General features: G+C 38.5%; 1 protein-coding gene across 1 annotated transcript in view; it reads right to left on the reverse strand.

Moving 5' to 3' along the window:
- The window catches only part of Dhc62b (Dynein heavy chain at 62B), a 962,114-nt gene that overhangs the window by 840,466 nt on the left and 94,925 nt on the right, over nt 1-26,723 (reverse strand). The window contains exons 6-7 of the mRNA XM_070302893.1: nt 24,681-24,891; nt 4,163-4,436 (exon numbers count right to left, since the gene is read on the reverse strand). Coding sequence (XP_070158994.1) covers nt 4,163-4,436; nt 24,681-24,891 — 485 coding nt within the window. The remainder of the gene's footprint in view (nt 1-4,162; nt 4,437-24,680; nt 24,892-26,723) is intronic.

The raw sequence follows: 26,723 nt of genomic DNA on the forward strand, positions 1-26,723 counted from the left end.
TTTTAGCGTCGCTCGTTGTTTATTAAGAAGTTATTAACAATTAAATTGTACTATAAAAATAAGTAGTAAATGCAATAATCTGAACTTCTCCGAGCATGAATTTCATATTAATTGTATATTTAAGTATTTAAGTAAATGCGTAGGCGGAGGAACGCCTCTCCCCGTATACTCCTTCCAAAAAAATTAACCTAACCTAACGCAAATCTAATTTTTATTCAAAAAATGGAATGTATCACATTTGACTTTTGATAACATGTGCAACTTATTCGTTGTAACTTTTTGTAGTCTTATGTTAGCGACTCCTTTTTGAAATCACATTTGAACAGCTCGATTTCTATTCTTTATTTACATTGTAATTGTGCTGAAGATGATAAGAAAAAGACCGAAATGCACACTTTTTATTACTTAATCTCTATCATTTGTTACGTTAACATAATATTATTATAATAAAATTTGCGTATAAATTACCGCTCTGGCTCTTAATTGCTTTCCCTCATCTTCATTTAATATACAAGTGAGTGAAGTAAGGGGGGTGTGGGATTTAAGGCGGCAGGAGGCACGAACCAAGTATCCATCTCTTCCGTGGTAATGGCACTGTCATATCTGTGTAGGGCATTTACTCACTTCCTCAGCCCGACAAATAATTGTTAGAAAACAACATTTGTGAGTCTACAGAAATATGCGGGGTACGAATAGCTGAATCGGGAATCGAACCAGAGTCTTTCGCTTTCTGGGCAACTGTACAAAAAAAATGAGCTATTCAGACCTCATCTTTACGCTACTTTAACATAGTTTATACGACTCCAGAGCGGTGTTGGAATCTCGCTCAATGGATGCAGTGCCGACTGCCACGGAGAGACGACATTTCAAGCACGTCTCCAGAACGATCCATTCGTATTAAACGATTAAAAATTGGCCCCCGTAACCGCTCAGCGATGAGTCTTGATTCGTCACCAGTATGCATGGAAGCCTCCTCGAGTAGTCCATCCTATACCTCTACGCCTAAACAGCCCCTTCTTCTGTTCCCAATTAATAATACGATTTTCCACCGTTACCACGTGGTGGATCTAGTGGACAGATTACCAGCATTTACGCTGGCGCAGATGTACACCGTAGAGTAAAGTGAGGGGGGATTTAATATAAAATATAAAGTTCACGGTTTTTCTTTTAAATCGTGAAAGGTTAATTATTGCATTTAATACTTGTTCTTATCTATACAATTTAATTAAATAACTTTTTAATAGACAATAAGCAACGGCTAAAACCTTTTGGATGTTACTCGTGGTCATAACCTTGACAACATATATCAAGATCAAGATCATTGAAAGTATCCTAATATGCACATTTATCAAAAGCTAGATTATGCTCAGCAAAAATACGGCTAATTAAATTTTTGCGATTTTGATTTTATCTTTATATGACAATATATTTTCGACATTATCAATCGCGTTATCATCACTAAAATTTACTTTTTTAATGTTTGATTTTTTGCGAATGTTGAATTGAATTTGTTTTACAACATCTAGTACCCTTATTACATGCTGTACAAAATGCTTTATTTCCTATATGAGAGAACTAAACATCCTTTAAAATTATTTACATCTGGCCGTAAAATTCTTTAATTTTTTATCGTTTAATTTCTCCTTTTCTTCGCGACTCCATTTTTAATAAGTAAAAATTTACTCTATTCACACAAGGCGATAAACAAGCTTACAAACAACAAAGCTCCAAGCTTAGATAACATACTATAAGAATTATTAAAATATAGCGGAAGGCAGCTTGTGGCTCTACAAGGTCCACGAACTGATGCTCAAATTATGGGAAGCTCAAACGGGATTATCGATCGGAAACGACAATATTTCCAGATCAGACAAATCCGATCGGACACATGTCGGATCGGACACAGTCCCGATCGGACACAAGCTCGATCGGACACAGACCCAATTGGATACAGTTCTGATCGGACACATACTGTTGCAATCGGACACAGTCCCAATCGGACACAATCAGAGACAGTTCCGATCGGACACATATGGTTGTAATCGGACACCATCCCGATCGGACACATATGGTTGTAATCGGACATCATCTCGATCGGATACAGCTCCGATCGGACACAGTATATCAGAAATATATAGGTTTGGGTTAGGTATATTTTCCGAAAGTGGAGCCCTCCCCTCCGTAAGAGGGACGGAACATACTGCCTCCACGCATATACTTTTTAATGCGAAGTAAGATTCTACATAGGTTTACATCTTTCCACGCAAAGCTAGGTTTAACGCAAACCTATGTGTCTAATTTTTTAATTTCTCCTTTTCTTCGCGACTCCATTTTTAATGAATAAAAACTTACTCTATTCACACAAGGCGATAAACAAGCTTAACAAACTAAACAAGCCAAAGAGGTAGAATTGATAGTAAATGAACACAAAACTAAGTTTATGTTTCAAAGCAAAAGGCGAAGGAATAGAATAGGATAAAACATCACCATAGAAGATTACAACTTTGAAGTTATAAACAACTTCTCCTATCTGGGCTTCAATGTAGCTACTAATAATGATGAAAGCTAGGAGGTTCAAAAACGAATAGCAATCGAACATTCTATTCAATACTGCCGATTATAAAGTCTCAAAATATTCATAGAAATATTAAACTCTACTTGTATGAAACATTTATCCGTACAATGGTATGCTATGGAAATGAAGCATGGATGATGATGAACAGAACTTCGGAAACACTGGATAGACTCGAGAAGATATTAAGGAAGATTTACGGAACAGTAAACGACGGCGAAATCCGAAGAATCATATACAATCACGAGTTACAACAATTATACAGGAAGCCTCTATGCATATTAAACTAATGCATTTCCGATGGGTAGGACATGTATAACGAATGCCAAAAATTTTGGTTGCAAAAATAGCTCTCACTGGATAGCAGGGGGAAACAAAACGCCGGCAGACCAAGAGCCATATGGGTAGACAACGTGACTAAGGATGCTTAGGAAATACTAGGGAAAGAAAGAAGAACTGAAAAAAATCAGAGTATCGAAACAGAACATTGAAGAGGCCAAGGCTCGATTTAGGCTGTAGCGTCGTTGATGATGATAATGATACATACATCGCTCTTTTGACTGCCACTCTACTACGTATGCGCGAAGAAACCCAACCCGAACAACAACATTGATTATTATCACTAGTTGTGGCTACTATCAGAAAGTAAGTTCTTATGACACAAAATAGCAAATCTTGATGGCAAGCGCAGTAGTAAGTTTTGTGAGCATAACACCCATCACTAAAGGCATATAGAATGAGCGGACACGTCTGTAGCCGCCTCTCGCGTCATCGGAACCAGTTACTAAGAAAGCCAATAAAAGAGTTTGGGGAATGCCTAGTTAAACGCAGCAAGAAAAAAGACGTCGAGTGGACTTTTTAGCAATGGAGCCTCATCCTGTTAGACTAGTGCGCTTCACCTGGTCTATCTGTAAGCTTCTTACCACGTAGGATCTAAGCGCTACTCCTCATCTTTGAGGGTTTTTGCCTCCGTTCTCGCTGGTGCCACTATCACATAGGCAGTCAAAAGCAAACCAAACAGATTGACCGGCCAAGTCGTGCACAAGGGCATACAGAACGAGCGGATAACGGTTGTCAAAGCGCCTAATTCAACTCCGACTGGAAAAGTTCGACGCGCACAGGAATACAAGACAGAAGACTGCTAGTCACTAGAAAGTTACACGACTGCGAGGACATTTCCGGCCTTTTATCGATAGTCAGATTCGCGGTATGGATTACTTCGGTACATCAAAGTAGAACTAGTGACAATAAAGGAAATGTTGCAAGTAGCGCCCCTTTAGTACCAAACGATTCTTTTCGGGATCATCAAAGAAACTAAACAGTCCTTTTCGGAGCCACCATAAAGAAACTACATACGCACGCACGCAGGCGCGCGCTCACACACACACACAAACACAATCTTGCACATATACTGTAAATAAATTTGTTGCAATGAATACATCTCGTCTTCACAAGCAGAGTATTTACTCGGCAATACCTTACTTCGGTGCATGTATCAAACGTAGGAAAAAGAAAATGTGGTCAACGAAAGCTCTTTTATAATATTTATCATACTATAAATATAAAATATATAGGCAGAGTATGATTTACCTAGGAAACATGTCCTCTACTTGTGCATTTAGAATCGCTATCTCTTCTTGAAGTTTTTCTTCCAAATCAAATTTCATTTGTTCGTACATTGCTGAATTACGCTCAAAGATTGGTCTAATACGTTTTAACCATTGAACAGTTGTACTGTTTAGTTCAATATGATGCCTGTTCAAAGTAGTCATCTCGATCAGTGAACTCATCATACAAAGAGAGAGGGTTATTTTATCTTGTAATTCTATCATCAGCGTTGATGTCGCTCTTAACATGTACTGACCTATATAAAAAACGCGATTATTATTATTATTAATCCCCTCGATACTGAAAATGGCAATAATACTATAGGATTGATCATAAACTTTGTTTTATTTTATGTATACATTAAGTAATGCTAATTATTTTGAAGGGGCAAGATTAAAATCTGCAAACGAGCATATTCTATAATGATAGCGTTAAATTATGCGCGTATTCGTAAGTAAAAATGCTGGGAAAATGCAAAATAAAACAATTAAGTAGGAAATAAGGACCAACGTGTGGTTATTGGTGCGCGAACTTATTATTGTTAAATTTTATTAATAAATGTGCATTAAAAATGTAGATAGAGAAACAAGAATAATCAAATAGAGAAAGAAGAGATAAGAAGCGAAAAGGAAAGGAGTATAAAACAAGAAGTTGAAAAGGGAAATAAGAATAGAGAAGTAAGGGAGAATGGATAAAGCAGGTATAAAGCATTCGAAAAAGAGAAAAGGAAGCGTAGAAGATATTTCAGAATTTTTGAAGTAAAGAGAGATGAAGAAGATAATAAGAATAAAGAGGATTCTATGTTTAGATTGTTGTGCCTCTAGCCGCTAAAGAAGAGGTCTTTTAAGATTTGTACGCTCAAAGGATTAGGACCCACGCTCGAAATAAGACACTCTCGGACGTTAGGTATAATTTTGTATGTTTTGTAAGATTCAGTACACTTTCACTTATTCGCGATTATAATAGTCGGGCGCGATATGTACGGTATTTCGATTCTGTGCGAGAGCGAGCGTCAGTGCATCTCGCACTTATTATATATCTTAAGAGGATGCCGAGGATGTCCTGTTTTACCGGCCATAATAAGTATATTTTTGTACACCGAAATTTTTTTATTGGTTACATGAAATGAGAAATTCTTTTCCATTAAAGTATATACATCAACAAAGTGGGAACTATGCGCTTTTATGTTAAAAACGAAGAAAAGCTAAAAAATTACAGTTTTCTTATCGGCTTCTTACGTCAGGTTGTAACAATATTTGCTTAATATAAAAGTTGTGCAGTTTGTGCATACAAAATAAGATAAGTTCCCACTCGGAAATGCATGAAAGAATATAAGTGAACGTTTAAAAATGTATTTAGAAGCCTAGTAAAAAAAATCTACGTTTATAAAAATTTCGTACATATGTGTGTGTGCGAAATCGAGGCTCAAGAGTAAAACAGAGCAGTAGATTAGTTGCGTGATGTCGCGATAGACGGAGCTGCAATCTTACATGACAAGGACAAACAAAATCATACCATCTTTGTTTCTTTCATTGATGTGAGAGTAATTGTATACATGTACGCACTAACATTATTGCAGTATCTTTTCTCTCTCGATCATACTCTTTCTAATCGCTCGCTCGCCATCTATTACGTATCGCGTATCGTTTAACTCAGTGCTCGGATTTAGTTGCACATTTCGGCCCGATTCCGTGGCTCATGCCTATTGCCCCCCACTCACCGCTCGTGCGTTAGCGACAAGACGCCAGATACGCGTAACTAAGGAGCGCGACGCTTTGTCTCAGGAGCGTTCATATGTAAGAATGCCCAAATATAATAAATAAGACAATATTTTTTTTAATGCACTGCGAAAATTATCAAAATTCTAAAAGTTTTCTTCAATATTTTATATTTCATTGATATAAAATATTGAAAAAAAACTTTTAATTATAGAGAAGTATTGTCTTATTATTATATTTGGGCATTCTTATATACGGACGCTCCTGAGACAAAGCGTCGCGTTCCTTAGTTACGCATATCTGGCGACTCGTCGCTAACGTACAAGCGGTGAGTGGGGGGCAATAGGCGTGAACCACGGAATCGGGCCGAAATGTGCAACTAAATCCGAGCATTGGTTTAACTTCATGCTTCTCGCATATTCACTTACGCGTTCACTCGCGCTTTTCTCTCTCTCTCTCTCTCTTTCTGCTTGTTCATTATTATATTCTTTTATTCATTTATTCCCATGGTAATTATTTACTATAACGGACCCAGCTCTAATCACGTTGACCTTGATATAGATTAGATTTTTTTAGATTAGAATATCTTTATTGTTCCCCAAAGGGGTTACAAATATTTACATCCCTTAGCATATCACATACATTTCCTTAATCTAACTTATACTACTTAAACTACTTAAACTAACTTATGCTATCCTTATTCTATCTTTCCTTCCTGCCTATACACACACACACGCTAAATTCCTAACCCTTCTTAATCTATTTTGGACCTCCGCTTCCGGTTTTTAGTCCTTTACTTCACCATCTCTCCTCTTTCCTTCCTTTCTCATTCACTCTCTCTCATTCTTTCACTCCCTCTCTTCCTCCCCTTCCCTCCCCTCTGCCTTATCCACCCTTCTCCTCAATACTTCCTTCATCCATTCTTCCCCCTCCCCTTCCTCTCCTAATATTCTTTCCACCGCCTCTTGCCAGCTTTCCTCCCCCTCTCCTTCTCCTCTCCCGCATCCCTCCCATACAGGTTCCCATGTCTCTCTCTCTCTCTATTACACACCCTGCATACTTTTTTCTCTTCATTTTCCCAATACCTACTTTCCCTCATTTCATTACTTACCCTAAATCTTGTCATCCTTCCCCACCTCCTCTCCGACCAACCCTTTTTCAAATACTCTGGTATTCCCTCACTCTTTATTCTCTTGTACCATCTATTAAACTTCGACTCCTCTATTCTTTCTTTTCTCTCCCCCTTCTGTAACTCCTTGTCTTTTCTTTCCGCTTCCTCATACTCTATCATCCCTCCCTCTCCCTCTCTATTCCATGCCAATTCCTCTAGCCCTTTTTCCCTGAAATATCTCTCTCTTTCCTTCTCCCATTCCGACACTCCTCTATCCTTTTCTGATCTTTTCTTGATTTCTTCCAAACACTCCTTCGCTAAACCCCCTCCTTTCCCTTCTTCTAGTCTTTTTTCGAAATTCCATGCTCTTCTTGCCGCCCTACTTCTAAGTTTATTTCTTTTTAATTCCTCCCTTACCATGTATCCTGGTGTTCTCCTGTCTACTCCTAGTAACCACTTTAAGAATCTTTCTTCTACCTTCTCTACTCTATCCCTCTCCTTCCAGCCCCTTACCTCTGCTCCATAACTTAACACCGTCCAAACTAATGCATCAAAAAGCCAGATCCTCTTCCCTATATCTTTTCCAAATTTTCTCTTCCCTATACTCCATACTTGCCCCATAATTCCCACCGCCTTCCTTACCCTGTCTTTTACATGCCCTTCCTGTCTACCATTTGCTTGAAACACGTATCCTAAATACTTTATTTCTTTAACCTCCTCTATCCTCTTCCCTTTCCACATCCACTTTACTCTTTTTCTCCTACCCCCTCCCTTTCTAAATACCATGACCTTTGTTTTCAATACGTTCACCTCCAGTCTCTTATTGTCCATATATCTTTCCGTCCTTGCTAACATTGCCCTCATCTCATCTTCCTCTTCCGCTAACAGCACTATATCGTCTGCATATGCCATGGAGAATATCTTCCCCTCTCCCAACTTAACTCCACCCCAAATTCCCCTGGCAATTTCCTCCTCCATATCTGCTATTTCTATGTTAAATAACATCGGACTTAATGGACAATTCTGTCTCATTCCTCTACCCGTCCAGAATTCTTCACTTATTTCCTCTCCTATCCTCACTCTACTCTTTGTCTCCCCTATCACCTCTTCTATCCTTTCTATCAGTCCCTCACTAACCCCTCTTTCCCTTAAGGCTCTTACCAGTACTCCCCTGTCTACTGAGTCAAAAGCCGCTTTCAAGTCTATAAACACACTTATTAATTTCTTTTTCTCCCTGCTAATCTGTCTTTGCGCCAGATAATTCAATACATATATATTGTCCATCACCTCTCTTCCCTTTCTAAATCCTGTCTGATTCTCTGGTATTATACCTTTCTCTTCTACTTCCTCTCTTAACCTTTCTGCCAGAATCGATGTGTATATTTTATACAGCGTTGACATAAGCGTCACTCCTCTATAATCCGTGACTTTATCTCCTTCTCCTTTTTTCACAATCGGTGCTATTATCCCTTCCTTTCATCCCTCTGGCCATCCCTCTCCTCTCCATACCTTTTTTTTTGTAACGGAGGGGAAATGCCTTTACGCATACCCCGCCTCGATGGGGTTCGAGGCGGGGTTATGTGGGACTACCACCGGCCTAAACAAACGGCCGGGGACTACCCACTAAAACTCCTCCGGGTGGCCTATCTCGGGCGTTTCAGGGGGCCTCTCTGGAAACTGGCGTATGCACTACATCAGAGAGACCCCCCGCCCACGAGCCGTGCCCGCTGGGGGAGCGGTTTCTGTCTCCCCCAGTGTCCCCGTTGTTGATGGGGACATCATCCTATCTTGGCGAGAGGGGGACCACCGCCCCTCTCGCCGCCATCCCGGTGTTATTCCCGGGGAGGGCGTGGTCGGGCCCAGGTACCCCACCTGGGTTCCGACCACCGGGCCCAGTTCGGGGTGAGACGTCCGCGACGAAATAGCGGACGTCCCCCCGAGTTGTCCGGGCCCCGCGCATTCGCTGGGGGAGTTCAATGGGGACGGTTGCGACCCCGTCCCCTCCCCCTGCGTGCGCCCCCCCTTTGCTGGGGTGGGTTTCTGGGATGCCCGGGGGCTTGTGCTGCCCCGGCTCCCATCGGCCCACCCCCGGGGGCCCGTCGGGCGCGATTGCGGCCCCCCGGGTGTTCTCCGGGAAGCCGCTCTCGCTCCCTTTCGGCCTCCTCCTTCTGGAGCATAACTGCTTCACAGAAGGAGGAGACCGCCCTCCAGGACTCCTCGCTCTCGAGCATAGCCGCTACGATGCTCGAGAGCGAGAAGTCAATATCCCCTATTACGTTGACGAGAACACGGCGCTCTTCTGCCCACGCTGGGCACACCTCCAGCGTGTGCTGCGCCGTGTCCTCGTCCCCCCCCGTACAATGGTGGTAGCGTGCGCTGTCCTCTTTACCGATGCGACACAGGTACGAGCCGAAACACCCGTGGCCCGTAAATACCTGTGTCGCACGGTACGACATCTCGCCACCCGCCCGTGTGACCCACTTAATCAAATGGGGGCGGATGGCCTCGACGACGCGCCTCCCCGATGTATCTTGGGGATTGGAGAGGTGTTCGTCCCACCTCTCCAGAGCGCGTCGCCTAGCCTGGAGTCTCACGGCGGCCTTGACCTTAGGGGTCAAAACCACGCCGAGCCCGCCGAGCTCTCGCGTACGCGCGTAAACGTGCGCGTACATGTCTGCGTAGAGCTCGACGGGCGGCATCCCCGCCAATAATGAGGCCGCCGTGTGCGACACCGTCCTATAACCTCGGACTACCCTGATGGCCACCCTCCTAAATACTCTGCGCAGCAGCATGCTGCCGCGCCGATTGGCCACCAAGGCGTCCGCCCACACCGGTGACCCGTAAAGGGCCACCGCCCGGACGGTGTTCGCGTATAGGCGCCGTACCCGGCCGTATAGGCGCCGCACCCGGCCTTCTCTCCATACCTTGTTATACGTTTCCCATACCCATTTTCTTATATCTTCTCCCCCGTATCTCCATACTTCATTTGGTATATTATCCAACCCCATAGCTTTGTTTAACCTTAAATTGCTCATAATCTTATTTATTTCTTCCCACTCTACTTCCCTCTCCATCTCTCTTCTATTCCTTCCCCCTCTTCCTCTCCGAACTCTTTCTTCTACTCCTCCTAATAACCCCATAAAACACTCCTTCCATTCCTTCATCTGTATCCCTTCCTCTACTCCTTTCCTTTTCCTCCTCTCCCTATTAACTATCTCCCATACTTTACTTTCCGTTCTCGCCTCTCCTGCTTCCCTTATTAATCTTTCTCCCTCCTCTTTCTTTTTTCTTTTACACATCTCCTTGTATTCTCTCTTTTCCTCTCTATACCTTCCTCTCTCTTCTTCTCCTCTCCTCCATTTCCTCAACTTCAGCCTTACTTCCTTCTTTTTCTCTATACACTCCTTATCCCACCACCCCCCCTTTCTTTTCTCTTCCTTTCCTTCCCCCTTCTCGCTCTCTTCCAAGGCCTTCTTTATCCTTTCATTCATTTTCTCTATCTCCTCTTCCGTCCCTCCTTCCCCTCCTATATTTATTTCTCCTATTTCCCTCCTAAATTTCTCTCTCCCCTCCTCATTCCAAACCCCTCTCCTGCCTTTTTGTCTCACTTTCCTTTTCTTCTTCCAACTGTCTTCCCCTTTTATCCAGCAAATCACCGGGTGATGATCCGAGTCTATGTCCTCTCCCATCTCTAATCTTTCTATTTTTTCCCATATCCCTTCATTTTCTAATACATAATCTATTACCGTGTTTCCCCTCCCCTCGGTATACGTGTATTCTCCTTTTTCATCTCCTTTTATATTCCCATTTATTATACTCCATCCAGTTTCCTCTAGCACCTCTACCAATCTTCTCCCTTCCCTATTACTCTTCTTATCTTTGGAGTTCCTATTCTTTCCAATCTCCTCCTCCTCCCCCAGATTTACCCTTCTTCCCATTTCTCCAGTTCTGGTATTAAAGTCACCTCCTATTATTATTCTCCTTCCTTTCTCCTCTCTCTCTTCCATCCACTTCTATAAACCGTCTATCTTCCTCTCTAAGTCCTCGTTCACATATACTCCCACTATTCTCCACCCCTCCCCTCCGCTTTTCAATGTCCCCGTCATCATCCCTTCCTCCGTCATTTCAATTTCTCCTATCTCCATTTCCCTTTTCCTTCTTATCTCCATTATCATTCCTCCCATTGCTCTTCCTTTTTTATTCTTTCTGCTCGCGTATTGTACCCCCCATTTAAAACCCTTCTGTAACCTGTTTTTTACTCCCCTCCATCCTTTCTCGTCTACCCATGTCTCCATGAGTACTATAACATCCCACTCTCCCATCCTATCCCAAAAACCCTTATCTTTGTTTTTTAAACCTGCTACATTCCAGAAAGCTATCTTCCATATCTCTTCCTCCTTACCGCCCCTCCCACGTCTCTCTGTTCCCCCTCTCCTCTCCTTCCCCCCCTTATTACTCTCCCACTTGTCCTTCCCTCCCTCTCCCCCGTCTCTATTACTAGTCCCCTCTCAACTACCTTCCCCCTTATTCCCCCTGTCACTCTCTCCTATAACCTACTCTCTCCCCTTTCACTTCCCCTCTTTCACTTTTCAATACTTCCTCTTCCTCATTCCATTTCCACCATTTGCCATCTATTTGCAATCCCCCATTACCCATCCGTACCCTCCTTCCTTCTTCCTCTTTCCTGGCTATCTCCCTGAGCCTCCATCTAACCTTTCTTTCTTCCCATGTTAAATCATCCTCCATCCTCTCTTCCCCTCAACTTTTTCTTATTCTCCATAACTTGTCTTTTCTGTTCCATGCTCCCTAACGTCACCACCGCCATTCCTCTCTCTCCTTCCGTCATTATTCCAACTCTTTTCACACTCTCTATTTTTATATTTTCTCCTAATATTTCCAAGATCTTTTCTACTCCTCCTCTTACGTCTCCTTTTTCCATTTCTACTCTCCTAATTACTATATTTCACTTTCTATCCTCTCGTTCCTTCCGCTCTAATTTTCTTTCTATTACCTTTATTTTTGTTTCTAATTCACCTTCTCCTACTACCCCTACTCCCTCCTTGCCCTCCTCTCCTACTCTTCCTTTCCCTTCCTTTATCCACTTTTCTAATTTCCTTTCTAGATTTTCTATCCTTCCTCTCATTTCCCTTCTCTCTTCCTTCCATTCCCTCTCCCTCTCTCTAAATTCCTCCCTTATCTTTTCCAATTCCTTTTTTATCCCTTCTCCTTGCCCCACTAAACCATCTTTGATCACTCTTAAATACTCTCTTATCTCTTCTCCTAGCAATTTTATCCCTGTTATTATGTCCTTTCTTAATTCCTCCCTCAATTCCCTCTCCCATCCCTCTCTATCCTCCTCCTTTCTCTCCCCCATTGCTTTTGGTGATCTTACTATGATTTTACTTGATCTAAAAATAGACTCCTCTCCGTTCTTATCCTCTCTCTCTCTCTTCTTCTTCAAAAACTCTGATATATCTCCTACACTTCCTTTTCTCTCTTTCGAGTGCTTTATCCCACCTTTCTCCATTCTCCCCTGCTTCTCTATCTTTGTTTCCCTTTTCAGCTTCTTGTTTTGTTTCCTTTTCTCTACTTATATCCTCCTTCTCTTCTCTATTTGACTATCCTTGTTTCCCCTCTATCTACTCTCTTTGCTTCGTGCTCTGCCGCTCATTAGCGCTACCCCCACTTTTCCCTATCGCGCGCTGTTTCCCTAGCGCTCCGTCGCGTCTACCACTCTACCTATTCTATACTCTGTGCCCACTCGCCCCTAACCGCCGGCTCGTAAATGCCCTTTTATTCCCTTCCCTTCTCACTCCAAGTTCTCCCTTCACTCGCTCTTTCACCTCCACTCGCTCTCACTCAACCCTTCTTTCTCGTCACTCCTCTAATTCTCCTCTCAACCACCGTCAAACAGCACCTTCCACATACACACGTGTCACACTCTACGTACCGGAAACAGAAGTCCCGTTGACCTTGATATATGTTGTCAAGAAAATAATCCTGAGTAACTTTTCCTTATAACTTAATCGGCGGTCATTGTTTATTAAAAAGTTATTAATAAATAAAGTTTGAAAAATAAAATGTTAATTTTTACATAAGTTTGTAATTTCCACGCAAGAAACGAGGTCCATCTGCATCAGAACCCTGATTTAAATGTGAAACAAGGTCTTTACATAATTAATATAATATTAGAAAAAATCAGTACATATTTATTCTACAGTTGCAAATGTACTGTTTTCATCTAAGGGATACAATGTTGCCATTATTTCGAAAAATTTACGTATTCGTTCACAATATTGATATTTACGTTTAAATATAAACTCAACCAAATAATGTATATAATGATAATCACGAGTTCCATATTTTGGTATTCCATTTCGAATATCACGCCATATGCGTTCTATGTTTTGTGTGTGAACTCCTGTATGAGGGTCTACAAAATTTTCGCTATGATTTACAACTTGATGTTTATAGTTATAATTTTTAAGTTTATTATATGCTCTCCAGCAGTCGCTATAGATAATAGTACCCGGTGCAACATGACGAAGTATAATTGGAATGAGGATCTTAGATGAACGTTCTTTAATAGGAAGAACAAAAAATTTGCCAGTACACCGTTCAATATCTCCAAATAACCACTGGCCAGTAATAAGACGTCCACGATGATATTTGCGTTTTCCAAATTTAGCTTCATCAATTTCTACAATGACGTTTAAACCGCCAATTTGCTCTTCATTGTGTGACAGCCATTGTGCCAGAAGCTATATAAAAATACGTAATAAAAAAAAAGACTATATAAACAATATAGACAACTATATGACAAATATCACTTGTTACTCAAAAAACCATTATAATAGCAATATCAACATAAAAAATAAAAAACATACTTCTCGACAAAAATTTATCCAATCGACTGCTGTACGAGATGAAATAGATATTTTCCGCTTTTAAAAATAACTGTCGTGGATAATTTAATAACAGAAAATAACAAATTATACGACAAGCTGTTGGCAAATCCAGTATTGCTTGTGCAAACCACGTATTAGTTAAAGCACTAATCTTAAAATTGCATGTTTTTCTAATTCGTTTCTTATGACGAACTTGTTCATAGTATTTTTCAGTGCAATGAATAACAAGTGGTGACTGCTCTATATTTAAGTGCTGAATTTTATTGCACCGAGGACACTTTATTTGATTACGAATAACTCTGCTCTGTGCCAAAAATGTCATTAACTCCTTATAATTATGCGTTAAGTGTAAAAAGTCGTGAAATAACATAGTATACGGAAGTTAGACTCACAAGGGGAGGGCGCAACGTTGGGGTCACCGAATTTAAAAAGGTTTTTATATAGTGTAGTACTCTACCAGAAGAGTATTTGAGCAAAGCGACAGGGCGCAACGCTCAGCCATTTTCAAGAAAAATTTATTTAAAAAATATAGAGTTCCTCATACCCGCTTCCGTTAGACCGATTATCGAGAAGTCGGCGTAGGTCGGGCATTAAGCGCGTGACTATCACGCAGCAGACGCAGGTTCGATTCCTGTCCGTCGCATTTTTTTTTTATTTTTTTTTAATACATTCCAGCAACGAATGTTTATTTATATAAAATAAAATTGCGTTTGGAAAATGCAAATTAAAAAAAATGGTTAGTTAAATTAATTTTATTTTATATAAATAAACATTCGTTGCTGGAATGTATTAAAAAAAAATTTTTAAAAATGCGACGGACAGGAATCGAACCTGCGTCTGCTGCGTGATAGTCACGCGCTTAACGCCCGACCTACGCCGACTTCTCGATAATCGGTCTAACGGAAGCGGGTATGAGGAACTCTATATTTTTTAAATAAATTTTTCTTGAAAATGGCTGAGCGTTGCGCCCTGTCGCTTTGCTCAAATACTCTTCTGGTAGAGTACTACACTATATAAAAACCTTTTTAAATTCGGTGACCCCAACGTCGCGCCCTCCCCTTGTCAGTGTATTGTTTCAATAGTCATTCACAACTGAAGAATATGTGGTGCAATGAAAACACGAAGAGTATTTTAATTAGCGGTAGTATTTATGCTTCTATATTTATATTTTTATTATTGTCAATATAGTTTCGTGAAACTAAATGACTTTCCACGTGAAACAAGGTCGATTTCAACACATTCTCTGTTTACAGGACGAAACACAACAATAGAGGGGGGGGGGGACTCACTACGTTCATGCTTAAACTTTCCCATTCTCACAACAATTCTGGACTAAACCTTGTTTCGCATTGTAAAGTATATACATGAATACAGTGCGTTCTGCCTCCCCTCCCCCTAAACCCAAATCAAATTTTAGTTTTAAATTAGAAATAGGTTTGGGTTAGGTTATATCTTCCGGAAGTGGAGTACCCCCGCAGGGGGGACGAAACCCACTACATCCACGCATACACTTTCCCATTCACACAACAATTCTGGGCTGAACCTCGTTCCGCATTGTAAAGTATATGCATGGATACAGTGAGTTCCGCCCCCCTGCGGGGGGGCTCCACTTCCGAAAGATATAACCTAACCCAAACCTATTTCTTATTTAAAACAAAAATTTGGTGTGGATTACGTCGTATAACTTAAACCAAATTTTCGTTTCGAATCCAACTTAAACTTTAAATATCTCAAAAATTATAAGAGACCGCCGATTAAGTTATAAGAAAAAGTTATTCAGGATTAAGTCCTTGACAACATATATCAAGGTCAACGTGATTGGAGCTGGGTCCGTTATAGTAAATAATTACCTTTAGTAATATATAAATGAGAAAAGAAAATTTGATATATTTTATCCTCTTATGTTACCAAATATTTGCATATTTATATAAGCTTGCCTATATTTATAGAAAATAAACTTTTTTTAAAGCAAAAATTTAAAAATTTAATTTTTGTCGTAGAATATTTATGAATAATAGTTTTATATATCGAATTAATTTTAATCAATATGAAAATAATTTTTTTATTCGGTTAGAGAATATTCGTTTATAAAGATGCGCATTTGTTTTTATTATTACGCGATATTTGTAGCATGCATGTATGTAAGTATGTATGTATGTATATATCGGGGAATAAGTCGAATGTACCATGCATACACACATGCAGACAGGCACACGCGATCATACCAGTGCGCGGCAGAAACTCAATCGCGCGTGTTGTGTTGTTGTGTACATCGCGTAACAAGAGATTACCGCAAAAGTACGCTTCACTGTTATAACGCGTTATAACGCGTTGAATTTAAAAAACAAGTGTTACATTTTTGTAGTGTGGTTTTAATAGTGTGTCTCCCCACATACTGGGACGAAAATAAAATTTTCGAGAGACGCTTGCCCGCAGACTTTCCTTAAAAAGAATAAGAGTCAAAAAGTTAGTATATTTATATACCATAATTTTAGAAGGAATTGTTTTGATGTATACTATATACTAATATGTTGTAGATATTATTTAATTTTATTTCCATGCAGTCTACACAAAAATATAAATATGTTAATGTAATATTATGTAAAAATATAATATTCCAAATTTCTTTTTTTCAAATTATATCTTTAAAGCAATTCCTAAATAGAAAACAACATAAAGACTTTTGTATAAAAAATTGTAATATAAAATTGATCTTCAAATGGAATTTAGAATGACTGTATACACATAAACATACATGATGCACATAGTATTTAATACTCATATAGTATTTTTATTATAAATAAATGGACACATATGGGCAAAAAAAGAAAAAGGAAGAGTAAAACGGCTGTGAAACGATGTATCGATAGATAATATCAGTCACTAGACATTAGTGAGCATAAAGTATTGCTACAGAAAAAGATATAACTATTTCCTTTTTTCTTACTTTTAGCACTTGTATAGATATTTGCTCAGTTACACTCATATCTTTTTTCTCTCTTTGTCCATTCTTCTCTGTCCATCTCTTTTTTATCCGAGCATATTATGGTATATGTGTGTTATATACAGTATTATCTACATGTGTGTATATGTTTGTGTATATGTAATAGTAACTTCAAATTTATTAAAATATAATTAATCTTTTGCTTATTTGTATATTTCACTGAAAATTGATTATATTTATTTTGCAATAGTAGTTGTGTCACAGTAATTAGTTAGCCAGAGGCGATCAATTCGTAAGCTAGTTCTTGAAAGAAATATTTCCCACCAAATGCGTTTTGCGTGTGCGCTTTGGTTGAAGAATGTTTCCCAGAAGCGATCAATTCGTGAACTAGTTGTCGAAAGAAATATTTCCCACCAAAAACGTTTTGCATGTACGCTTTGGTTGAAGAATGTATCTCAGAAGCGATCAATTCGTGAACTGGTTGTCGAAAGAAATATTTCTCACCAAAAACATTTTACATATATGCTTTGGTTGAAGAATGTATCCCAGAAGCAATCAATTCATGAACTGGTTGTCGAAAGAAATATTTCCCACCAAAAACGGTTTGTATGTGCGCTCTGCTTATTAAAAAAATAACATTTTATTCTAGAGGCGATTTTTAATCGTGAACTGGTTGTTTTAAGAAATATTTCACACTAGATGCGATTTGAATGTGTGCTCTGATTATTAAAAAAATAACATTTTGTCCCAAAGGCTTTTTATTCGTGTGCTGGTTGGTTTCAACAATATTTTATTCCAGAAGTGGTTTGCATGTGCGCTCTGGTTATTAAAAATATATTTTATCCCAGAGGCGATTTTTATTCCTGTGCTGGTTGCTTTAAAAAATATTTCATATCATATCCGGTTTGTGCATGAATATTCTGGTTATTAAAAAACAGTTATTCCAGAATTTAAAGAAACTTCCGTTTTTGAAAGACTAAGTGTGCAATATCTGGTATTCCTTCATATGATTGCAACCAATCATATATGGTAATAAAAGCTTACAAATTATTGGAAGGAATTATTATTGTAACCCTTAGCGATGTATTTTTTTTTCTTAGTGGCATCAAATTTCGCGTATATAATAGTCTATCAGGCTGTGCATATACAAGTTGGTAGCTAAAGAGAGAAAAAATATACATCTTCGTTATAAGGAGGCAATCCTTATGAGAAAAAATACTCCAAGGATGTAAAGAGTATGAGGAAACGATTTTGTAATATTATATCAAGCAATAAACTGCTGCCTTTTTTAAAATGATAAGCAATTATGATTTAAAAAAATCTATCTTGATACTCGTAACAATGTTGGCCAGAAAAAAGATGCCTCAATTTTGTTTGCAAATTATAATCGCAGATATGAAAATAATAAATAAAATATTTTGGTTGCGTTCTCACGAAAATTGTCGATGAAGGAGCCCTTTGTATATTATAAATATCCAAAATATTGTAACAATCATAAAATTTTGTTGCAATGTTTTGCGGACAGAGTATTTATGTGTTTGCATTTATAAATATTTATTTTAATATTTATATAAATGTAACTTTTAGTATGTGCATACTTATGTCATAAGAATATATAAACATTCACTTTTATAGTGAAGAAGTTTATACAGGATGTCCCATTTTAATCTCCTCAAGCAAATATCTCAAAAACCAAGCCCGGAAGAGAAAAATGTTTCAGACAAAAGTTGTTTGGTTTTGAGGGGGCCATAAGATGGTACCATTGGTTTAACCTTGAAAAATCATTTGAAGGTCATGTGAAGGTCAACTTTAAAATCTTAAATAGAAACCCCCATTTTTTATTTAGTATTCTTGTAGCTGACATCAAGAGCTTTCCAAAACACTAGAATAAAGTATTTTTTCATTAAGTACTTTTTGAGTTATTTTATATTTTAATCTGACATATTTTGATATAAAAAATAAAATATTTCGTAAAATATTCAGTTTTCGATAATCTTACCGTAATACTTCTATGTACAGAATAATAAGACAAATTAATTAGTGCCAAAAAAAACAAATAATTGTTTAAAAAAATACATTGTAAATAATTTTCTTAAAAACAATTTTTTTTTATACTAATTGATTTGTCTCATTATTCTGTACATAGAAGTATTACGGTAAGATTATCAAACACTAAATATTTTACGAGATATTTAATTTTTTATATCAAAATATGTCATTAAAATATAAAATAACTCAAAAAGCACTTAATGAAAAAATACTTTATTATAGTGTTTTGGAAAGCTCTCGATATCAGCTATAAGAATACTAAATAAAAAATGGCGGTTTCTATTTAAGATTTTAAAGTTGACCTTCACATGACCTTCAAATGATTTTCCAAGGTCAAATCATTGTCACCATCTTATGGCTTCCTCGAAACCAAACAACTTTTGTCTGAAACATTTTTCTCTTCCAGGCTTGGTTTTTGAGATATTTGCCTGAGGAGATTAAAATAGGACACCCTGTATATTATGTTATATGAAAAGGTATTGCTCAACGTGTAACGCGAATACAGATCACGTTACAAGCGTTGACCGAGCGAAGCGCTGACAACGCGAGCCAAGCGCGAAGCCCGAGCGACCGTGCAATCATTTCATTGCGAAAACGCGGAAATCAGGGCAAGCGGCAGAAGGACATTGCGAAAATGCAACACAGAAGTCCTATTTAAAAGCGAAGTAAAAAGGAATAAAGCAATTGCGAAAATACAAGCAAAGAAGTCCTACTTAGAACTTCTTAGCTTGCATCCGGATCTTGCCAAAATCGAGCGACACGACACATAGTCTTGTCGCTAAACGATCCCCTCCCAGGAAACCAAAGGGAGATAATAAAAAGACCCATCGCTAACGAGCGGTGAACAATCTTTATCATTAATTAATATTACGGGGGTAGTCACAATAACTATCAAGTAGGCAGTCTTGATCATTAATTTACCTAACGCGGGCAATCTTTATTCTTAATTATTCTTAATTATCCTCCACGCATGTGAAATCGCTAACAGTCGCGAGTGTCAAAGCAAGTGTCGATAATTATTATAATATCGAGTAGCCACGCAGTCGGCAGGAATACATACGAAGAAGCGAGAAGCGAGTCTCAAGACCGAAACTCGATTCTAGACACGCGCACGTCAAGATATCCGCTATCGCGATACGCGACGCGAGCGAATGTGCAGGAACATTGTAATTAAGCCAAGTCACGAATAAAACAAATATTTATATATTTATTTAAATTCAAAGGTGTCAGAATTATTTAAATAAAGTCAGTGCAGTTCTCGGGCGGAGCCCGAATTCCTAAATTCCTTCCGGCAAACGATCCCAACTACCGTGCCTCTCCGGAGGCACAATATAATTTGGTGGTAGCGGTGGGATCTGCCGGGGCATCGCCAGAGCGCACTCAAGACCTGCAAAAGACACGATTATGTTAAAAAGCGGGCACGCCAGCAATCAATTCAATTGAAGTTGACGGACGGAAGCGGCAGCCAAGCCTTCCCCAAGACCTGCAAAGCACCCAGAGTGTAAACAGGACAGGCATGCCAGCACAGGTAAAACGTAAGCTGACGGAAATCACAATCGACGGAAAACGCACGGACAACCGAACGAGCATCGCCATAACAGCTGTAGCAGAAACGTGAGCCGCCAAGCATCGCGACTTACGATAACTCTACGGACGACGCACCGGACAACGACCGCCGTACGACGAGCATCGTCAGCCGTATCAATCGCCGAGTGAAGAACTGCAGCGTCAGCGACCTACTGACACAGCGAGCGATCATGCGAGCCATCATAATATTGTAAGTCCGAAAAATTTAATAAATATAATAGCGTGAATGTCGGAAGGTTCTAATATACCGAAACCGATAGCGAACCGATCGTGGTTACTAAGCGAACCAACCTGACGAGCGATTAACGTAAGTTTAACATCGCGAGAAAATTTTGATAAAGCGCGAAGAAACTTAGAAAAACAACACTCGAGCGAAAGTGAGCCCGAGATAACGTTGTCACAGAACACGAATTTCCGTTTAACAATTTTGACGAAAGCCTACTTCCGCGTAATACGACAACACTCAACGTGAGATTAAACGAACGCGACCATATATTAGCAGAACTCCGAGTAGAATATCTTTACGGCGCGAATTTTCATTAACTTCCTACGAGAGCGATCTATTCGATCCGGAAGAAATTTATCGCTAACAAGTAAATAATATGGCCGAATCACAAAATCTACACAAACGCACTTCCGCAAACCCGCCACGAAGCGTGGTAGATGAGGAAATCGAAAACATGCGACAATCCATTCGCCAGATGGACCGCGAGATAGCGGAGGCAAATCGCACGCCGTCTCCGGAATCAAACCACGAAGAAGGAAGAGGCAACGCGCACCTTCTCGAAATATTAAATGAAATACGCACGGAAGTAAGATCATTAAACAGGCGAGTAACGCGAGTAGAAGACGCAATCATGGAGTTACCACATCACGGATATAACAGTTCAGAAGACGGTAACGACGCGTTTAATGGAACATACGGACGAACCGCACGCGACATCAGAAATCGACGAAGCGCCGCTCCGAATTACTTACCGTTAAAAGAAGCAAGAGCAATGATTCCCGAATTTGACGGAACATCGCGACACAAGTTATTAGAATTTTTAAATGCATGCACGTACGCCGTTCAAGACATAAATCCCGCGGATGAAGAATCATTAATCCGAGCAATATTATTTACAAAGCTGAAAGGAAAAGCCATGCAGAATTTCGAGACACGAAATATTCAGACTTTCGACGAACTAAAACAACAACTCGAGACTTGTTACCAGTCAAAACAAAGCACGACACACTTACAGATCGAATTCAATTCGCTAAAACAAAAGCCGAATGAAACTGCGCACCCTTTCGGACAACGCGTTGATTTACTAGCGATGAAATTATATGATTCGATGATCGAAGGAAAGGAGCATTCCGCAACCTCAAAACACACGATTCAACAAACAATCCAAGAGCAGGCGTTAATAAATTTCCAAATCGGATTACACGACAAATTACAAATACTCGTACGCGCGCAGCGATACACAACGCTCTAAGAAGCGATAACGGCTGCAAGCGCCGAAGAAAAATTCAGACCGGGAATGGCGAGAACAAGTAGTTTTGTTAATTAAAATAAAACTGAACCAAGTTACTCGCCAAACAATTGAGGTTAGAACCTGTAAATGCGGAAAAAATGGACATTACGGACGCGATTGTCGAAGTTGCCAATACGCGCTCCCGAAACCGGAAAAATCCTCGCGAATAAACGCAATAAATAAATACTGCGCACATTGCAAAAAAACAGGACACAGCCGCGATGAATGCTGGAGCCTGAACGGAAAATCAAAAAGTAGTACAAATAAACTAAAAATCGGAAATCCGCAAAAGACGCGCGACGAAAATATACGCGATCGAAAGAAATCACGACAATAAAAAAGAAACGCCGATAGCGCAAGTAGCAGCAGCGAAGACGAGCAGGACGAAGCGAGAAAGAGACAACCGCGACCTTCATCTGAGTATCGCGTTACGCATATTAAAGATATGCCACGCGCACAGAAAAAGACGGACTTATTGCTAACATTACCAATGCGACAAGCGAAAAACGAAAAAATAGAGATGTTGTACGATTCATGATCGACCATTTCACTAATAAAATTGAAACATTTAAAGGACGACACATTGATACACGAAGGTAAAATCGCGCTCACAGGCATAACCGGGCATAAAGTACACACCATAGAAAAGATGTACGCCACGATTAAAATAAAAAACCATAAAGTAAAACATGCATTTTACGTTATACGAGACGACATTCCAATCGAATATGAAGGAATACTAGGCATTGATTTCCTTCGAGAACACTCGGTGTCCTGATTATGATAAAAATCAATTAAAAATAGGAAACGCCGTAATAAAATTCCATTTGTTGAACAAAACGATTCTAAAGCCGCGCAGCGAAACCATCGTAAAAGCGGCAACGAATCAAAATCGAATAGGAATACTACGAGCAGAGGAAACAGCTCCAGGAATCTACCTTGGAAACTGCTTAGTAGAACCTAAAGATTACACGTGCGCCGTTAATATTATAAATACAACTGATATGGAAGTCGAGTTACAGATGCCAAACGTCACCCTCGAAGACATGGAACGCGAGATCAAATCTAAAATACATACGATAGAAACAAGAAAAAATCTTAAGCATACTAATTCGAGACACGGGCAAATCTGACAACTACTACGCACGCAACACTTAAATACGGAAGAAAAACAGACACTCCTACGGATATGCGAAGAATATTACGATACATTTCAGTTGGACGGAGAACCGCTGACGTGCACTGCGAAGGTAGAGTACAAGATAAACACGCGCGCCGTCACCTCGCCGGTGAACACTAGACCGTATCGTTTTCCCGAGGAGCACAAGACGGAAGTAAATAAACAAATGCAAAAAATGCTAAAAAAACGGCATAATCCGAACAAGCGCGAATCAATGGAACGCATCCTTACTGGTGGTACCAAAAAGGACCGACTCACCGAAAAATCTAAGCTCCAAGTAGTAGTAGACTTTCGGAAGCTAAACGACTTAACGATAGGCGACTTATTTCCACTGCCCAATATCACCGATATACTGGATCAGCTAGGAAACGCTAAATATTTCACCACATTAGACTTAGCGTCAGAATATCATCAGATACCGATGGCTGAGCAAGATAAACAAAAGACAGCTTTTTCAACGCCATACGGACACTGTGAATTTAATAGAATGCCGTTTGGATTGAAAAATGCGCCAGCAACATTCTAAAGACTGATGAATTCAATTTTAACCGGAATGCAAGGACTTAAATGTCTAGTTTATTTAGACGACATAGTCATATACGGATCGAGCCTAGAGAACCACAATAAGAGACTCAAGGAAGTACTACAGAGACTCCAAGAAAATAATCTAAAATTGCAACCAGATAAATGCGAGTTTTTGCGCAAAGAAGTAATTTATCTAGGTCACATTATTTCGGAGAATGGAATATCTCCGGATCCGTTAAAGTTAACGGCAATGAAAGAATTTCCGACGCAGAAGAAAGTAAAAAATATACAATCGTTCATAGGACTAATCGAATACTACAGAAAATTCATAGAAAATTTTTCAAAAATAGCCAAGCCACTGACGAAATTAACAAAGAAAACGGTACTCTACAAAATGATATCAGTAATGTAACTATAAAGCGTTGATAATATACCGACAATTTTAGTTACGTTTAGATGAGGGTGCTAACCTGTCGAAATTCGCCCGTCGCTCTGACATCCTCTTAATATTCTACATACATTAAGATATTTTCAATAATCACTTTTAAAATTACTTTTTTCTTCTCCCGTTTATGTATACTCATAAAATAAATATAAATAAAATTTAATTATATTTAGATTAATGTAAATGTGCGTGCGTGAGTGCGTGCGTGCGTGCGTTGGGTGTGTGTCCGTGTGTGTGTGTGCGCGCGCGTGCGCACGCGTGTGTGTGTACTAGCCAATTCTATTTTTATTATACATTAAAATTAAAACAAAAATAAATTTTGTATCAAGGCAATATGTTCATTTTTTAATGATATTTTTTTATTTTAAAAGAAATTATTCAATCCATTTTGAAAAATGCGTACTTTATTTACAATAAAGTTAAATAGAAAAAACTTTTGCCAAATTTTATCATTCATTTCAATAAAATAATTGCAACGAAAAGAAAACTGTACAAGTGATGAGAAGAAAAACTTACCCAATTCCAGCAATTCTTTAGTAGTTTGTGGAACATCCAATGCGCGTTCTTTTAACATTTCAAACGTAGTGCATATCTCCAAATTGTAAGTCCAGTGACGTTGTACCAACTTATCAATAATGAGTTCCCGTAGTCCGTTTGCGTAAGCGACGAGGCTACGTTTCGCGGTGACTTGATTTAGTCTTGTTGTTATTATATACTCGTTATCGGGCTGCAAATATTTTTTTTCTTGTTTGCATTATGGTTATCATTTCCAGTACATTATATGTAAAAATGATAAGTTTCATGCGCTTATATTATATTCAGTAATTAAATCTCTTTAAATAATTAGAAGCTGAATGCAAAAAGCTTTGATAATAAAATCGATTGAAATGCTATAGTTAAGATTTATTTTTATAACCCTAAAAAATTGTAAATCAAAAATTTATCGAAATATATTTATGTATCAGACTACAATATAATAATATCAAATTTTATAAAATGTTATAATTATAATTCCATATATTTATCTTTCTATTATATGAACCAAAGTATTATTTTTGAAAGAGCTACAAAAATTTTTTAGTAATTTATTTATATACATTCCTTAAAAAAAATTAGAGTATTTCTTCGAATCGTTCGAAAAATTGGTGAAACTACCGTATGTAACTTCATAAAAAATAATCGATCAATAACCCTCAAAGCATTTTAAATTTAAAAATTTCTACTTTCAAACGCTATTAAGATTTTTTTTTCGATAATGATTTTTATGTAGATGGCATCATTTTCAAGTCAACCGCGAAAAATTGATAGAAAAATTTCTACTTTTTAATCATGTATGCTCAAGAAGAAAATATTTGTGTAATTTTGCTTCAAATGATTTGAAAACTTCAAGATTAAAAAAAAATGCTTTTTAAGAAATTAAACTGTGATATTTTTCATTGAGTTATTATAATTTGAAATAATCAATGCATTTTTGCCTTTTATAATTTTCTTATTTCAATGTGTACTGCCGACATTAACATTTCCCGTGAACTATATTAAAGTTGCTTGATCAGACTTACATCTCGTGTGTGTGTTGTGTGTCACAACGGAGATAAGAACTTCACGGTGTGTTTTTCAGTATTTAATTTTGAATCCTCTCTGCTATATATGTATAGTGTATACATGTGTATGGCACGCACGTAAATTGTTAAACGCGTTTTCCTTGCAAATGCTTGAGAATTGGATCATATTATTTCACTATGAACTAATGGGAAGATAGAATTATAATATTTGTCAGACTTGATGAAAATGGAGAAAGCTTGGTATGTCTGGTATTCCCCTTTTAGCCTAGTTCAACTAAACTTAATAATGAATGCTGATGATTTTTTCTCAAAAACATAAAATCGAATGCTGATGTGTTTGTTCTTGATTCTGATGAAAAATATATGTAATATTAGACTTTATTTTGTACTATATAAAATATAGTATAATAAATAATAGATCTTGTGCCTTTCATCAAAAGATATTTTGCATTATAATCCTTTTTAAATAAGGAGAAATGTTTTTTTGTAATTTCTTTGTAAACAAACAAACATATATCCACAATATACAAAATATAATATATCAATATAACATTATACATATACAAACAAAAACAACATTGCATTAATTTAATTTTTGTGTAAATATTCGGATTATCCATCAATAAAAACGATCCGTGATGTGTAAGTTAAACCCATCAACATATAGAATGGACTGCTGATAGCAGTGAAAGGGGAGCCGTACGACTAGAGTACGAGAGGTATGAAGTCACATTTCATCTCTTTTTAATAAAGCTTGATTGATTCGCAAAAAATCAGCAGTACTGCTGATCCTATCAGGCTTTATTAGAAAGAGACGGAAGTTACCTCATATTATCTGCTTCTCACTCTACTCGTGCAACTCCTCTTCCACTGCCATCAGCAGTCCATTCTACAATATATATTGATGGGTTTAACTTACACATCACGGATCGTTTTTATTTTTACATATATTGTAGAATAGGCCTGCAGCCGGTTTGCACTTTTCGGCCGATCTTGG

The sequence above is a fragment of the Polyergus mexicanus genome, unplaced genomic scaffold (genome assembly GCF_030449975.1).
Source record: "Polyergus mexicanus isolate NDT 795.1 unplaced genomic scaffold, iyPolMexi1.0 SCAF_10, whole genome shotgun sequence".
In the NCBI taxonomy this organism is placed as follows: domain Eukaryota; kingdom Metazoa; phylum Arthropoda; class Insecta; order Hymenoptera; family Formicidae; genus Polyergus; species Polyergus mexicanus.